Raw genomic sequence first — 17,514 nt, forward strand, 5'->3', positions numbered from 1 at the left:
GAGTTTAATGCGGAAAAGTGTGAGGTGGTTCACTTTGGAAGGAGTAACAGGAATGCAGAGTACTGGGCTAATGGCAAGATTCTTGGTAGTGTAGATGAACAGAGAGATCTCGGCATCCAGGTACATAAATCCCTGAAAGTTGCCACCCAGGTTAATAGGGCTGTTAAGAAGGCATATGGTGTGCTAGCCTTTATAAGCAGGGGGATTGAGTTTCGGAACCACAAGGTCATGCTGCAGCTGTACATAACTCTGGTGCGGCCACACCTGGAGTACTGCGTGCAGTTCTGGTCACCACATTATAGGAAGGATGTGGAAGCTTTGGAAAGGGTTCAGAGGAGATTTACTAGGATGTTGCCTGGTATGGAGGGAAGGTCTTACGAGGAAAGGCTCAGGGAATTGAGGTTGATTTCGTTAGAGAGGAGAAGGCTGAGAGGTGACTTAATAGAGACAGATAAGATAGTCAGAGGGTTAGATAGGGTGGACAGTTAGAGTCTTTTTCCTCGGATGGTGATGACCAACACGAGGGGACATAGCTTTAAATTGAGGGGTGAGAGATATAGGACAGATGTCAGTGGCAGTTTCTTTACTCAGAGAGTAGTAGGGGTGTGGAACGCCCTGCCTGCAACAGTAGTAGACTCGCCAACTTTAAGGGCATTTAAGTGGTCACTGGATAGACATATGGATGAAAATGGAATAGTGTAGGTCAGATAGGCTTCAGATGGTTTCACAGGTCGGCGCAACATCGAGGGCCGAAGGGCCCGTGCTGTGCTGTAGTGTTCTATGTTCTATGTTAGACTTTTAATTCCACATTTTTATTGAATTCAAATTTCACCATCTGCCATGGTGGGATTTAAACTCGGGTATCCAAAGCATTACCCTGGGTCTCTGGATTACTAGTTCAATGACATACCACTACGCCAGCGCATGTATTCAACTTGCATTTATATAGCATTTTACCCAACCTTACGATGTGGTTTGCTCTTTTGTATACATTAGCATGTTGTGCATGCTCATTAAATGTCCACCTCATTGGAATTAAGGTCCGCTGACAATTTAAGTGCCCCGCCAGCAAAAAAATTAGAATTTTCTTTTATGACTGTACAGCATAGCTGAGGAGGTGATTTCTTCCATGGTTAATGGCGAGTTGCCACTGTATTGTCCTCTTTGGGGAGCGTCTGGAAATTCCAGCCGGGTGGGGGCAGCACAAGTTGTGTGGAGGATGACCAGGGAAGGAGGAAGGATTAGCGGGGAATAGTGGAGGAGGGAACGGGCAAAGGTGGAAGGGATGGTGCAGGATATTTGGGGAGGGTCGGTGCAGGATGTCTGGTGAGGGACGGTGTAGGGTGTCTGGGGAGGGGGGGGGGGGCAGGTTGTTTGGGGAGGGACGGTGCTGGATGTCTGGGGAGCGGGGGGGGGGGGCAGGTTGTAGGAACGGTGCAGGGTGTCTGGGGAGGGACGGTGCAGGATGTCCGGGGAGGGATGGTGCAGGATGTCTGGGGAGTGACGGTGCAGGGTGTCTGGGGAGGGACGGTGCAGGGTGTCCGGGGAGGGATGGTGCTGGATGTCTGGGGAGGGACGGTGCAGGATGTCTGGGGAGGGATGATGCAGGTTGTCTGGGGAGGGGGGGGGGCAGGATGTCTGGGGAGGGACGGTGCAGGATGTCTGGGGAGGGGGCGGGGAGGGACGGTGCAGGATGTCTGGGGAGGGACGGTCCAGGATGTCTGGGGAGGGACGGTCCAGGATGTCTGGGGAGGGACGGTGCAGGATGTCTGGGGAGGGGGGGGGGGGGAGGGACGGTGCAGGATGTCTGGGGAGGGACGGTGCAGGATGTCTGGGGAGGGGGGGGCGGGGATGGTGCAGGGTGTCTGGAGAGGGACGGTGCAGGGTGTCTGGCGAGGGGGCGATGGTGCAGGGTGTCTGGGGAGGGACGGTGCAGGGTGTCTGGCGAGGGGGCGATGGTGCAGGGTGTCTGGGGAGGGACGGTGCAGGGTGTCTGGGGAGGGATGGTGCAGGGTGTCTGGGGAGGGGCGGTGCAGGGTGTCTGGGGAGGGACGGTGCAGGATGTCCGGGGAGGGAAGGTGCAGGGTGTCTGGGGAGGGACGGTGCAGGGTGTCTGGGGAGGGACGGTGCAGGGTGTCCGGGGAGGGACGGTGCAGGGTGTCTGGGGAGGGTCGGTGCAGGATGTCTGAGGGACGGACAATGCAGGATGTCTGGGGAGGGACGGTGCAGGGTGTCTGGGGAGGGGGGGGGGGGGGGGGGGAGGATGTCCGGGGAGGGACGGTGCAGGGTGTCTGGGGAGGGATGGTGCAAGATGTCCGGGGAGGGATGATGTGGGATGTCCGGGGAAGGAGAGTGCCTCTATCCTCGTGCCCTTTATAAATGATGCCTGGAACTTCGTCACATGAGGAAATGGCAGAGATGGTGACTTCCTGCCTGCCACGGCCCCGAGAATCATTGAGCTCCTTGAGAACACATACGTAATGAGCTGAAAAGTTCAAAATTACGTGTTCAGCAATCCCACATCCCCAGCAGATATAAATCCCCCTTCCACACCTACCACTGAACCTAGTCTCCAGAACGGAAGATTACGGGCAATGTGTGGGAGCTTGTTTGCATGTAGGATTGAGAGAATGTGGTGCTTGTCTGAATGTACATTTGTAAATGTGTGTGAAAACTTTTATCTTTGGGCAGGACTTTCCGGTTCTGTCTGCCGCCAGACTGCAAATTTGTGCCCAAAATCAACAAACCTTTGGGGTGGACTGGAAAACCCCATGCTCCGTGTTTGTGTTAGTGGAGAGCTATGTGTATAGTGAGTGTACGTGCAAATTTGTGCATGGAGGATTGTGAGCATGTCCATGGAGTATTAAATGTGTGCAAAGGGTTATGATTGAATACAATATCGCTTCTCGGCCTTTTGGCTAAGATCAAGTGTAGTATCTGCTCTGCCTTTTGGCTCAGATCTGGTATGTCTCTCTTGCGGGGACCATGAATTGGATTCAATTTGAATTTGAATTGGTTTTTGGAGCAGGCAAGGAGCTGGATTAGGGGTTCGCCCCCTGACCACACTCTGAACCCTGGCTTTGTAACTCAGAAAAAGTAATTTTTTAAAAAACGATTTAATACAATAGTGTATGTGTGTGGAGAACTGTGAGGTAAATGAGTGTGAGAGTGTGATTGCAAATGTCTGATGTAATTAGATCATTGTTATAAGTAAGCCTGAAAATGTTGTAAGCGATAGATATTTAGATAGAAATTTCTGAGGGATAATCCCTGATGGCTTGAGCGTAATATTTCATTCCTTCATTCAACGGGAGGGTAAAGTGATTAACTCTTAACTGCCCTCTGCAAAAGGTCAAGCATGCCACTCAATTGTGTTGAAGAAGGTGGCAAAGCCAATTAGGGATGGACAATCAATTCTGGCCTTGATAGCAATGTCCAGTGAATGAATGAAAAAAAAAGGAACAGTTCTTGTGTGGCCCCCAAACCTGGTCAAGAGTTTTTGATTGCGATAAATGCAGCCTCAGGCATTCAGGCTGTAAATTATGGCTTGCCCACCGGCCCTGTCAACAGGCAGTAACTGTCTTCAAACAAAGGCAATTGACCCCAAACAACACTTAAGGAATGTAACTCAGTCATTGGCCCTGAATTTACACTGCCCCAAACATTACTGTATGAACACTCAATGTATTGTGTATCTTTGCTATTTTAAACAGAATTAGCCAGTTTATTTTAATGAAATAAATTCAGCTGAAACAGTGGTCAGTGTAATTCCACACAAGCACATTAAGTGTTCAACATACTTAATTTACACAATGGAATTCCAAAGCTGTTACGTTTTTCTCTTACGGGGCTAATTGGCTACATTAAGTTAATTGGCAAAAGAACCAGGGGAGAGATGTGATTTGTCTTTCAACATATTCAGTGATAATGATCTGGAATGCACTGCTTCAAAAGGTAGAGGAAGGAAACAATTTTCAAAATAATTTGATTTAATGTGTCCTTTTGAAGGTTTACATTGAATATGTTTGATATGTACCTGAAGGAAAAAAATAATTGCAGGGCTATGGGCAACTGGCACCTACTGGATAGCTCTTTTCAAGAGCCGACACTGATATGATGGATTAAATGGCCTCCTTCTGGGCTCTGTTGAGTCTAAGACTTCTTGTTCCTGAGGTAGATTGGAAAGGCCTCTGCTAAATTATTCAATGCAATGCGACACCATTGGACAAAATGTAATTTAATACAACATAATCCTGTGGGTAGCAACACGCATCTTTCATTTTGAACCGCATTTTTTTAGAACCGTGAACAATTTGCCATTAAAACCAATTCACTGAATCTTCATGTAAACTGGTCTGTGCTGGACAGACTGTGACTCGATAACAGTAGGGGAACCTCTTCTTTTTATAGCATCTATATCCAACAACACTGGTCCAGAATGAAGACTCCTGCGCAAAGGAATGTTATTCAGGCCCTGGTACTCATCTCTTGGCACCCAATTTTTATATCAGTTGATTGTAATAGAGTTCTTAGGTTGACAACAAAAATAATGCAATCTTGAATATTGTGTGTTTACCAAGTTTTCTCATTTACGCTGGAGAACTCTCAATCCATAGCATGATTGGATTATGGTCCATTTATGGTACAGGCCTACTAACAGTCAGTCTTTCATAAAAAGTAAGTTATAATATAAGCATCCGAGAAGAACTGGTTCCCTGTATTAGAATTAGCTTAAGCATAGTCTGTCTTCTGATGTGAATTTACTGCATAATCAGTTCTAGGAGAGTTCTATGGGCCACCTCTCTGAACCTCTTCCAAATTGCTCCAGTTAAGAGATAGTTCATGTTTCTATTAGTTCCACATGGATTGTGTTGTAGTAAATAACAGTGATTTAAAAAATAAAGTCAGTTGGCCTCTTCTTTTAGGCTTTGCGGAAGATTGTCTAAAAGGTTTAAGGAGAGCCCGTAGAGCCTTGATCTGTTCTTACTTGTCTTGTGTTCTTCTGAGATGACCTTTGACCCTGTGATGTCTCTTGGCCACGCCTACAGAGAGTGACTGTTCAGAGCCGTCATCTTCAAGGTCTCTCGATATCACGGTACCTTTTCCGAAGGATGGAGACTTGATCCTTGAACAGGACGGGGTCAAGGCGTAGCTGTGACTGTACGAGGGGCATGGAGCCAAACCAGCTGGCAAATGTGTTAATACAGTTCTGTCTCTGTGTGAAATGATCTGGATTGGCCCAGAGAGTGCTCTTTGACCCCTGTGTGATCAGGAAAAAAACAAACAAGTCAGAAAATAATTCAGTTAAAATAAACCTCTGCTTTGTCGCAGGATTATACAGCTTCATTCATATAACCACTTAAGATCCAGCTTTGAATTGAGCAGTTTGATTTCAGAGCTAAGGCAGGGTTCTAAAAGGGGTAATCCCCAACACTTTGGTACTGAGCGTGCATGGGAGAAAAAATCAAAGGGATGTAAAAACAAAAGTGATTTCCCTCCCTCAACTCCATTTTCTTTGATCATTTTTGACCATAAGTTGTAAAATATTTTGGTGCAAGTAGATGGCAAAAAAGGCTACTGGTGGGGGTGGGGAGGTGTAGGGGACAGCAGTTCATGACACAATTGGCAATGTTAGTTGGGAGGGGGTTGGAAGAGAGGTAGGGAGGGGGCTAGGTTCCTGACAGTTTGGGTAATGAAGCACTAACAGACTGGAGATCCTCATTTTATCTTTCACAAGGAGAGGGCTGCACATGTAGATGCCATCCCTCCTTGAAGATGGCAAACAGATAGAGTGCATCTTCTGGCTCAATGGCCAACAACACATGGCATCCATTAATATATAAGTTCATAAGATATAGGAGCAGAATTAGGCCATTTGTCCATTGTGTCTGCTCCGCCATTCAATCATGGCTCATCTCATCCTGACCTTAACTGTTGGGCGGTATGGTGGCACTGCCTCCTCACAGCTCTAAGGTTCGATTCTGACCTTGGATGACTGTCTGTGTGGAGTTTTGCATTTTCTCCCGTGTCTGGGTGGGTTTCCTCCGGGTGCTCTGGTTTTGTCCCATAGTCCCAAGATGTGCAGGTTAGGTGGATTGGCAATGCTAAATTGCCCCTTAGTGTCCAAAAGGTTAGGTAAGGTTACTGGGTTACGGGGATAGGGTGGTGGCGTGGGTTTAAGTAGGCTGCTCTTTTCAAGGGTCGGTGCAGACTCAATAGGCCCAATGGCTTCCTTCTGTACTGTAAATTCTATGATCCTGTCCATGTCCAATTAAAAATCTAACTCCTCCTTAAATGTACTGTCCCAGCATCCACTGCACTCTGGGTAGCGAATTCCACAGATTCACAACCCTTTAGGAAAGTAGTTTCTCCTCAATTCCATTTTAAATTCCTACCTCTTATCCAAAGACTATGACCTCTCGTTCTAGCTGCGGAACATAGTGGGCACTACTATTCCTGATCATAATGGAGATGATTGTGTTATTCTCTCACCATATTAATTTGAATTTACCAAAAAATATACTGCAGATGCTGGAAACCTGAAACAAAGTGCAGAAAATGCTGGAAATATTTAGCAGATCAGTCAGTATCTGTGGAGATAACAGATGCTAGAAAAGTATTGGTGTGACAGCAGTGCACGCCATTGTTCATTCTGATATTACCAGAAACTTCAGGGGGATTAAGAGAAATGGTGCGAGTTGAGAATCTCCAGATCTTGCTCGCTGCTCCCGTTTGCTTCATACAAACATTCAGCCGAATTCTCCTTCGGCAGGATCCTCCCGTCCACCGGCAGCGCACCCACTACCTCATGTTTCCTGACGGTGTGGAGTGGCAGACTGGAGAATCCCACTCAAGGGGCGAGATTCTCCGCAAATGCGGAGAGTCGTAAAGGCTGCCGTGAAACCGGCCGTGTTTCACGGCAGCCTTCACACCCGTTCCCGGGACCCGATTCTCCCCACCACCATCGGGGCTAGGAGCGGGACCCCGGGAATCACGGGGTGAAGCACGTGAAGCACGCCAAGGTGAAGCACGGCCGGCTCCAACCCGCGCATGCGCGGGTGACATCATCACGCTATTGACGGAACCTGAGTATGCACGGTTCCACATTTCTCCACCGCCGCCCGACAAGATGTGACGGCTTGATCTTGTCGGGCGGCGGAGGGGAAATAGTGCGTCCCTTTTGGACGCAGGCACGACGATCGGTGGGCACCGAGCACGGACCTGTCCCCTCCCGAGCACAACGGTGGTGCGCCCGCCCCAAACGGGCATCCAGCGCCCGTTTTTACGACGGCAGCGAGCAGGTGTGTTTGCTGCCATGAGAAAATGGGCGTAAAGGCCCGGCTGCTCGGCCCATCGGCCGCGGAGAACCGCCGCTCGCCATAAAAAGCAGAGAGTGGCGATTCATGACGTGGGTCGGGTGAGGGGGGGAGAATAGCGGGAGGGCTATGTCGGGAGGCCCTCCCGCTATTCTCCCAACTGGCGTGGGCAGCGGAGAATTGTGCCCAAGATCTCTCGTCTTTAGCATCCCTGTTAAATTTTAAGAACTTGAGTTTTGCTGAAAAAGTGTCACGCTGTCGAAGCTTTTTATCTTGTACTCATCAGGGGCGAAATTCACCGAAGACCTTCATGACGCCCTTGACCGGCGGGCAAAAACAGCGCTGGTGACTCCGGCGTCGGGGCCCGCTTATAAGCCCTAAATCTCCCGTCCCGAAAGGGCCAGCAGCGGAGTGACGCTGTACGCGTCAGTTTCACCCGCTGCGGGAAGTGGCGCGTCGGGCGACATCATCAACGCTGCCCGGCGTTGGAGGGGGGTAGGGGTGGGGGGGGGAGAGGGGTGGGGAGGGGGGTAGGGGTGGGGGGGGGGAGGGGGGTAGTGGTGGGAGGGAGAGGGGGGTAGGGGTGGGGGGAGAGGGGGTGGGGAGGGGGGTAGGGGTGGGGGGAGAGGGGGGTGGGGGGAGGGGAGTAGGGGTGGGGGGGAGAGGGGGGTGGGGATGGGGGTAGGGGTGGGGGGGAGGGGGTAGGGGGGGTGGGGGGGAGGGGGGTGGGGGGGGAGGGGGGGAGGGGTGGGGGAGGGGTGTGGGGTGTGGGGGGTAGGGGTGGGGGTAGAGGTAGGGGGTAGGGGGGTCAGGGTAGAGGTAGGGGGTAGGGGTAGGGGGGTAGGGGTAGGGGTAGGAGGCAGCGGCGTGCAGAGGGGGGGGACGACGGCGTTGGCCCCGGGCATCCATTGGATGGGGGCATCAGCAGATCTTCCTCAAGGCTCCCCTTCCTCCCAGCTGCCTTGTCTTTGTTTGAGAGAGAGAGAGAGAGAGAGAGGGAGATTGTGGGGACAGAGAGAGAGAGAGACAGAGAGAGGGAGTCCCGTCCGTCCTCTGGCTGAGAGCAGGGCTTTGGTGAGTATATTGCAATCTGCCTAAACCCAGGAATATTGCCTGGTTAGAATGCAGAGGGAAATGCTGGGATCCCGGGGTGGGAGATGTGTCTGGATTTGTCTATTTCTGCTTCAGCCTCTGCGATTTCAGGTCAGTTTCACAACAACAGGAAAAACGCGTGGAGAGAGAGGGAAAAACTTTTGGCAAAGTTTCTGGGTTCTGCCTTTATAATTCACAGCGCAGAAAGGGTTCTGCGCTGTGAATTATAAAGGCAGAACCCAGAAACTTTGCCAAAAGTTTTTATCTCTCTCTCCGCGTGTTTTTCCTGTTGTTGTGAAACTGACCTGAAATCGCAGAGGGTGAGGCAGAAATAGACAAATCCAGACACATCTCCCACCCCGGGAGCCCAGCATTTCCCTCTGAATTCTAACCAGGCAATATTCCTGGGTTTAGGCAGATTGCAATATACTCACCAAAGCCCTGCTCTCAGCCAGAGGACGGACGGGACTCCCTCTCTCTGTCTCTCTCTCTCTGTCTGTCCCCACAATCTCCCTCTCTCTCTCTCTCTCTCTCTCTCTCTCTCAAACAAAGACAAGGCAGCTGGGAGGAAGGGGAGCCTTGAGGAAGATCTGCTGATGCCCCCATCCAATGGATGCCCGGGGCCAACGCACCGTCGCCCCCCCCTCTGCACGCCGCTGCCCCCTACCCCTACCCCCTACCCCTACTCCCCTACCTCTACCCCTACCCCGACCCACCTACCACCCCTACCCCTACACCCCTACCCCCCCACCTCTACCCCCACCCCTACCTCTACCCCCACCCCTACCCCCACCGCACTCGATGTAGGTAACTGAACGGCGTCAACCATCATCAATGGTTGACGCCGTTATAAACCTACTTTGATTTTCGCCGACGTGACCCGTGGCCACGTCGGCGGGACTTCGGCCCATCTGGGCCAGTGAATAAAAAAGCTTAAAAAAACAATGGCATTCCGCTGGCGCCAGCCGTTATCCGAGGCAGCCGGCGGGATTTGAAGAACGCCGTTTTATGGCGGGTGGGTGAATCTTTAACATGGCGGGAGCGGCAATATTGGTGCTGCCGGCCGATTCTCCGACCCTGCGTGGGGTTGGAGAATTTCGCCCCAGATCAGAGATGCAAGAATATCAAATTTCAAATGGCACAACAATTTATACTGCATGAGAAGAGAGTGCTGATTGGTTGGCAAGTAGATTCTGATGGCCCTCACTGCACTGTTTTCAGTTCACACTTCCAACTGGGTTATCGGGCAATTCTAATCGAGTAGAAGGTCTCTCGCCTGTTGGTGTCTTACTCCAGCACAATCTGACCCGGTATTTTTTTTTTTGGAGCTTCTAATTACTCAGTGTTCCTGCAGAGCACATCCAAGTGCTGCTGAAAATAATCGGCCTAATGAAACAGCAAATAATTCAAAACAGGTAGCGCTTAAATAAAATTCTATGACTAGACATCACCGCAAATATTTGTCGTATTGAATAAATTCCGCCATTTGGGTCCAAGTTGTTAATGCTAAGGGCACAGGTTTTTGGTATTCATTTACTTTAGTCATTACTAGAATTACAGCCGCTAAATTATTCAGCAGGAGTTAATCAATAATATATCAACAACAAGGGACAGTAGTTTGATTACTAAACTTTCCATCCACAGTAGGCACATCATTGATTGCTTCATGTCAGTGTTAGTTCAACCCATGAATGATGGTGTCTAAATCTCACAGGTCTGCCTATCCAATCGAACCAGAAATCAATCCCACTTCCAGCTGTGAAGGGAATAGAATGAATGAGCAAGTACCGTCTTGAAAACAGATTCCATCCACTTGATCTCAGCAGAGAAGGCTAGAGGCGAAATACTGAACCCTTAAAGTGGCAATCATAAAAATCATAGAATCCCTAGAGTGCAGAAGGGGGGATTCAGCCCATTGAGTCCTCACCAACCCTCCGGAAGAACACCCACCCAGGCCCACTCCTCCATCCCATCCCCGCAACCTCATAACTCCACCAACCCATTGGACACTGAGGGACAATTTAGTATGGCCAATTTACTTAACCTACAAATCTTTGGACTGTGGGAGGAAACTGGAGGCCCAGGAGGATACCCACGCAGACATGGGGAGAACATGCAACCTCCACATAGACAGTCACCCAAGGTCAGAATTTAACCTAAGTCCCTGGTGCTGTGAAACAGCAGTTCAAACTACTGTGTCACCGCGTCGCCCACAATGCGAAGTGGTCTTTTGTACTGCTGGACTGGGTAACAAGAGAAAGCTTGCCTGGGAAGGCAAACCCTTTCTCGCCTCCATTCCCTCTCACCATGCAGTTATTGGCGCTGAATTAGTACTCTGGGAACTTTTACTAGAGAGGACAAATAGAGCCTTCATTAAATGTCTCATCTGTAAGATGGCACCTCTGGGAGTGTGTTCTTCCCTCAGTATATATGGTGCCGCCTCCAGGCTGTGACGACCTTGCTGCCTTCTTCAGCATCTACCCGCCTGGGCTGCGATAAGCAGAACAAGGGCAACCTCTGCAGGATCAACATCAACATTTATTTCTGTCTCTGGAAGGATTGTAACTGACCTGTCAGCTCCCCAAACCACTCCCCCTCCTCCATGCAATTAAAAAAAAATCATTTCTGGGATGAAGGCGTCACTGGTTACTCCAGCATTTATTGCCCATTCCTAGTTGCCCTTCAGAAGGTGGTGGCGAGTTGCCCTCCTGAATCGCTGCAGTCCCTGAGGTGTCGGGAAGGAGTTCCAGGATTTTGATCCAGTGACAGTGAAGGAATGGATATATATTTCCAAGTCAGGGTGGTGGGGTTCCCAGGTATCTACAGCTCTTGTTCTTCTAGATGGGAGAGGTCATGGGTTTGGAAGGTGTTGCCAAAGGAACCTTGGCGTGTTACTGCAGTGCATCTTGTAGGTGGTACACATGGCTGCCACTGTTCGTCGGTGGTGGAAGGTTTGAATGTTTGTGGAAGGAGGAGCAATCAAACGGGCTGCTTTGTCCTGGATGGTGTTCAGCTTCTTGAGTGTTGTTGGAGCTGCATTCATCCAGACAAGAGAAGAATATTCCATTACACTCCAGACTTGTGCCTTGTTGATAGTGGACAGGCTTTGGGGGGGTCAGGAAATGAGTTACTCACCGTGGGATTCCTGGCCTTTGACTTGCCCCAATAACCACAGTTTTAATATGGCTAGTCTAGTTCAGTTTCTGATCAATGGTAACCCCCAGGATGTTGATTGTGGAGGATTCAGCGAGGGTAATGCAATTGTATGTCAAAGAGTGAGGGTTAGATCCTCTCTTGTTGGAGATGGTCATTGCCTGGCACTTGTGTGGCACAAATGTAACTTTCCAGCCCAAGCCTGGATATTGCCCAGGCCTTGTTGCGTTTGAACATGGACTGCTTCATTATCTGAGGAGTCGCGAATGGTGCTGAGCATTGTGCAGTCATCTGAGAACATCCCCACTTCTGACCAGTCAGGTAAAGGCAGGAGATCCTGTTTCCCAGGGATGGCAGCAGGAGGCCCTCCTGTCAGACCAAGGTGGCCCAGACAGCGGTGACAGCACACAGCAGCAGCTGTGGTGCCCACAGTATAACCAGAGTGCAGAAACAAGATGAACAATCTGCTGTACACCACAAGGGTAATTGGAACTTAGTTTTCATGCAAGCTGGCACTCATAAAGGTTGCAAGCATTGTAGATGTGTGAGTGCAGAGGGATGCCAGACAGGAGCAAGGATCGCAAACCTCAAGCATCGGATGGGAAAACTGAATGTGTGTATGAGTGTGTAACTCTTACTAAAGAAAGCACAGGAGGGCACGGGTCATAGACATGCATGGACCATTTGGGATCAAAACCTTCTGTTTGTCTGCAGAAGAACAGAGCTCACAACTGGTGTGAGGGAGTGAAGACTGAGAAGTCCCAGGCCTCAGGTACCCCGACACCGGCTGAGGAGGAGGCTGCAGAGCTGGTGGGGTAGGACTCTGTCTGAGAGTGCACTGAAGGAGAGGCAGGCACAGAGTCCAGTGAGAATGCGTCCAGTCTTGTGCATGAAACTTAGGAGAGCCAAGGGTTTGTGCTTAATCATGAGCTAATTCTTTCTGTTCTTCACTGTTGATTCTGGAACAAATACCAAGAAAAAGAGGCAGGGGTGCCTACCCCCAGCTCCATCACCACCTCTGAAGGTGCTAATGGCAAATCCTGGGAGGATACACAGTCACAGCATTTCCCTGTATCCTCCAGCAGCATAGAGACATTCACTGCAGTGGGTTCATATTCCAGGTTAGGCTCAGGGTGACATCTGGGTGCTCCGGTTTCCTTCCAAAGTCCAAAGATGTGCAGGTTAGGTGGATTGGCCTTGATCAAAGCACAGGATTATGGGATAGGATGGGAGAGTGGGTCTGGGGAGAGTGCTCATTTGGAGGGTTGGTGCAGACTTCATGGGCTGAATGGCCTCCTTCTGCATTGGAGGCATCCTATGGATTCTATGGTGAGCACATCACAGACATGCCCACAGCTGATGGAGGATGTGACAGCTAAGGTATCTGACACTGATCAGGCCCATACTGAGCCTCTGGACTTGGCTAAGAGATGGAAATGCAGAGACAGCCACAGGAACATCAAGGAGAGATGCTAGAAGCCATGCACAGACTTGAGTGAGGGCTGGAGGAGTCCACTCATGTTATAAATGTTGTTATATCTCAGGCATGAGAGAGCTTGGTTTCCTCCATAGAGAGAGTGATAACCACCTAGTGTGGGAGAATACTCAGTGGCTATCAGATACCTGCTTGGACCTGCAGTCAATCACACCAGGCATGGGTGGAGCAAGAGGGGCGAGGCACCTTGATCACACTGCAGTGCCCCATCTCCTCCAGGTGTCAGGGAGGTGCCATCGTGCACTGACAGAGGTGGGATATATTTCATTTCAGAGTGATCCATACAAAGGATCACAAACAGTTCTATGGTGAAGACATGAAATTTAATGCAGCTACCAGAACATAAGAACAATGAAATGAAACAAAAACGTCCTCATCCACGAGTAACTCCGGCCTCCCAGCCAACAGAGGATTAGAGCCCATGATGTAGAGATGTATCGGTGTTTGATCAGGCCAGGAATCTGGTGGTGAAGAGATTGTCACTGGTTTGGCTGCCATGGCACTCCATTCCTCTGGTTTCTCCCACTGCATCCACAACATCCACTCCCTCAGCAGAAGCACTGTCTTCCCTTTCTCCATGTCAGGCTCTTCCATCTTCCTCTCTGCAAAATCCTCCTCCCTTTGCTGAGTGAGGTTGTGCAGGGCACAGCAGACCATAATGAACCTGGACACTCTTTCTGGCGAGTACTGATGGGCTCTGCCTGAGCATTCCAAGTAGTGGGACCTCAGTCCAATCGTCTGCACCATTGTTTCCCTTGCTAAGGAATGGGCAGCACTGTACCTCTCCTTGGTTGCACTTTGCAAGTTCTGCACAGGCGTCATCAGCCAGGTGCTCTGTGGTTATCCCCTGTCACCAATGAGCCAGCCCTACAGTTGATGAGGTGGAGCAAACAATGTGGCACCTACCATTTGCTCAGGGTTTTGTGAGAACTCCCTGGGTAGCATGCACACACCTGAACGATTTGTTTTCTGTGATCTCATTCCAGCTGCACATGAATAGAGTGAAGTCCCTTTCTGTTAATGAATGTAACGGACTGATCCCAGGGAGCTCTCGGTGCCACATGTGTGCAGTCAATTACCGCTTGCACGTTTGTGAGGATTCTGCGATTGCAACAAATACCACACCTCTCGCTACCTGACTCTTGGATCCATATTGAATTTCACAAAATTATTTGCTCTTCTGAAGAGGCCTCTGTCACCTCCTGGATACATTTGTGCATGACAAACTCCGATATCCCACACGTGTCCCTGGTGACTGAAACATCCCTCCCCGATGAACTGAACAGGTTCTATGCCAGCTTTGAACAGACAGCCAATATATCAGTGCCACCCACATCAACAGCCCTGGTCACACCCATATCCACTAATGCAGCTGTGACATTATGTGAAATGTTCAGAATACAAAGGGTTAATGTCATAATCATAATTAACCATGAAATGGGCAGCACGGTAGCATAGTGGTTAGCACAGTTGCTTCACAGCTCCGGGGTCCTAGGTTCGGTTCCCAGCTTGGGTAACTGCCTGTGTGGAGTCTGCATGTTCTCCCCGTGTCTGTGTGGGTTTCCTCCGGGTGCTCCCATTTCCTCAGACAGTCCAAAGATGTGCAGGTTAGGTGGATTGGGCTTGCTAAATTACCCTTAGTGTCCAAAAAGGTTAGGTGGTGTTATTGGGTTATGGGGATAGGGTGGATGTGTGGGCTTGGGTAGGGTGGCCTTTCCAAGTGCCGGTGCAGACTCGATGGGCTGAATGGCTTCCTTCTGCACTGTAAATTCTATGATTCTATGGAGCCATATAAAGCATTGACTCACAGGCTTCTGGAAGAAGGCTGATTAGGAGCAGTAAGAGAGTGTAGAGTGATGGAGTGTCGAGATTAGTGTTAGTAGACTGTAGATTATAGATTACTAGATTATTGCTTACTACAGGAGTAAGTGGTCGAGCTTTAATAAGTAGTGTAAATAAAAGTTAGCTTTGTTAATGAATTTAAGCTTCTGTGGTCTATGTGAACACTACAGCATCCATCCTGATAACAGAATCACGACGAATACCAGAACAGTCTCAGAGGTAAGAGCTTCCTTCTTGAAAGTGAATCCACGGAAAGCGACTGGCCCCAACGGAGTCCATGGGCGAGCACTGAGATCCTGCACAGACCAGCTGGCGAGGGTATTCACAGACATCTTCAACACATCACTTCTCCGCTCTGAGGTCCCCATCTCCTTCAAGAAGACCACCATAATACCAGTACCAACGACTACCGATCGGTGACCCTGATGTCTGTTATCATGAAATGGTTCAAACAGTTAGTCATGAGACGGATCAACACCAGCCTCCCAGATGGTCTTGATCCATTGCAGTTCAAACATTGCCGCAAATGGTCCACAGCAGATGCGCCACCGTGCCGCCCCTTTCCCAGAACTTAATAGTTAGTTTCATCCCACTGTTGGGAAGTTGATCTTTGGCCTCCCACTCAATCAAGGTCCTCCCCCCATCTTGCTTCGCAATCCTAGGATCAGAATAAGATTCCGTCCCTTGTTTCTGCTACGCTTTCAGCAAAGACGTGGTCTCAGGTTGGGACTAGCCAGGAAATTCCTAAGCTGTGTTGGACTTTTCTTTCTTAAATCAGGTATGACTTCTTCCAACCTGCTAAGGCATTGGCTCACCAATCAGTGAGTTGGAGAGTTTGATCCATCATCTCCATTGTTTTTGATTAACTGTGCTACTGCCAATGCAATTTTACAAAAATGCGATTGCAAATATCTCCCTTCAAGAGTATACCTCCTGCGAGGACTGTCTTAATGTTGGCCCTTCTTTTAAAATCCCTCCAGGGCTTTGCCCTTCCCTCTCTCTCTGTTTTTAAAATTTATAGTGCCCAATTATTTTTTTCCAATTGAGGGGCAATTTACCGTGGCCAATCCACTTACCTGCACATCTTCGGGATGTGGGGGTCAGACTCATGCAGACACAGGCCGTTCCTTATCTCTGTAACCTCCTCTAGCCCTATGAAATCTCTCGACTCTTCCAATTCTGGCTTCTTCCACATCCCGAATTTTCATTTCGCCACCATTGGCGGCTGCTCTTTGAGCTGCAAAGGCCCTAAGATCCGGAGTTGCCTCACTATACCGTTCCAGGTCTCTCCCTCTTTCCTCCTTTAAGGCACTCCTTAAAACTTGCCTCTTTGATCAAGTTGCTGATCACGTGTCCTAATATCTTATACCGTGGCTCATGGCAAAATTGGTCTGATAATATTCCTGTGGAACACCTGAGATGTTTTATATTAAAGGCGTTATATAATTGCTTAGTACCAAGTTGATTGATACACAGCTGCTAATAAGGGAGCAATAGAAATAGGAAGCATAATAAGCTAGACTTGGAGAAGTGCAGAGATCCCGGCGAGCTCGAGGAGGAGGTGGGGGGGGGGGGGGGGGGGGGGGGGAGTGCACGGTGGATTAGAGCATTAATTTTGAGGCATTGCCAGACGGGGAGCCAACATATGTCAGTGAGCGCAAGGAGGATGGATGAGCAGGACTCAGTTTGAGTTAGGATGTGGGTAGCAGAATTCTGGATGAGCTGAAGCCGACAGAGTGTGAGAGGCAGGAGACCAAACGCAAGAGCATTGGAATTACAAGTCTAGACAACAAGGTTTCTCACTACTTCTATCAAACTAATCATGGAATCATGGAGGGAGCTTGACTTTAATATGTTTGTGTTTATTAATATAAACTGGCTGCTGGTGCAAAGGACAAAGTTAGAATCAATTACTTGAAATGATACACTAATGGCAGTGCTGCTAACAACTGACTGTAAAAGGATCATATCTATTATTTAAAATGCTTTAATTAAGAATTGCATGCAACATGCATAATTAAATCGAACCAGACATAAATATTACAAATGGATAATTTTTCACAACTAGCATTTAGAACTGCTGATGCCAGCAACACATTCCTGTTCCAACTTGTTATTAGGAATTCACCAGCTTGATCGTGAGTGATTATTGATCATGGCAAAAACAGGCAGCTAGTAGACTTATCGCTGGAACATTAGCACGACACTATAATTATTCAGTCATGGAATCATGGAACCAATGCTAACTGCTGGGATTTATTTTGAATGATACATTCTTTGTAATATCTGCCTGACATTCTAGCTAATTACTTATCCCTCATCCAGCATCCCACCTCATCGTCCTTCATACCGTCACTGAGCTTCATGCTGCTAATTGGTGAATATATAAAATATGTCTCCATCCAAGGGTACCTTTAACTCAGGTATTTTTATTTTTCTTATTGACAGAGCAAATAGAGAGAAATTTTCTTGGGGGAGCCTTAGACAAGAGCCAAATATACTGCCTCATGCAAAGGGTGGTAGAAATGTGAAGCCCACTCCCACAAAAAGCAGCAGATTTTAAAACTACCATCTTTGTTGTCAAATCCCTCCATGGCCTCACCCTTCACAATCGCT

The 17,514-nt window shown here is 48.9% G+C and overlaps 1 protein-coding gene and 1 pseudogene across 1 annotated transcript in view; one reads left to right on the forward strand and one right to left on the reverse strand.

Annotated features, from left to right (window-relative positions):
- Positions 1-2,898: 2,898 nt before the first annotated feature.
- On the forward strand, positions 2,899-3,105 carry LOC119978845 (annotated as a pseudogene).
- A 1,116-nt stretch (positions 3,106-4,221) lies between these two features.
- LOC119966592 (exostosin-1-like) overlaps positions 4,222-17,514 on the reverse strand; it is a 448,243-nt gene continuing 434,950 nt past the window's right edge. Inside the window, exon 11 of the mRNA XM_038798553.1 lies at positions 4,222-5,260. Within this exon, the coding sequence (XP_038654481.1) occupies positions 5,075-5,260 (186 nt within the window). The 3' untranslated portion in view covers positions 4,222-5,074. The remainder of the gene's footprint in view (positions 5,261-17,514) is intronic.

The sequence above is a fragment of the Scyliorhinus canicula genome, chromosome 1 (genome assembly GCF_902713615.1).
Source record: "Scyliorhinus canicula chromosome 1, sScyCan1.1, whole genome shotgun sequence".
In the NCBI taxonomy this organism is placed as follows: Eukaryota; Metazoa; Chordata; class Chondrichthyes; order Carcharhiniformes; family Scyliorhinidae; genus Scyliorhinus; species Scyliorhinus canicula.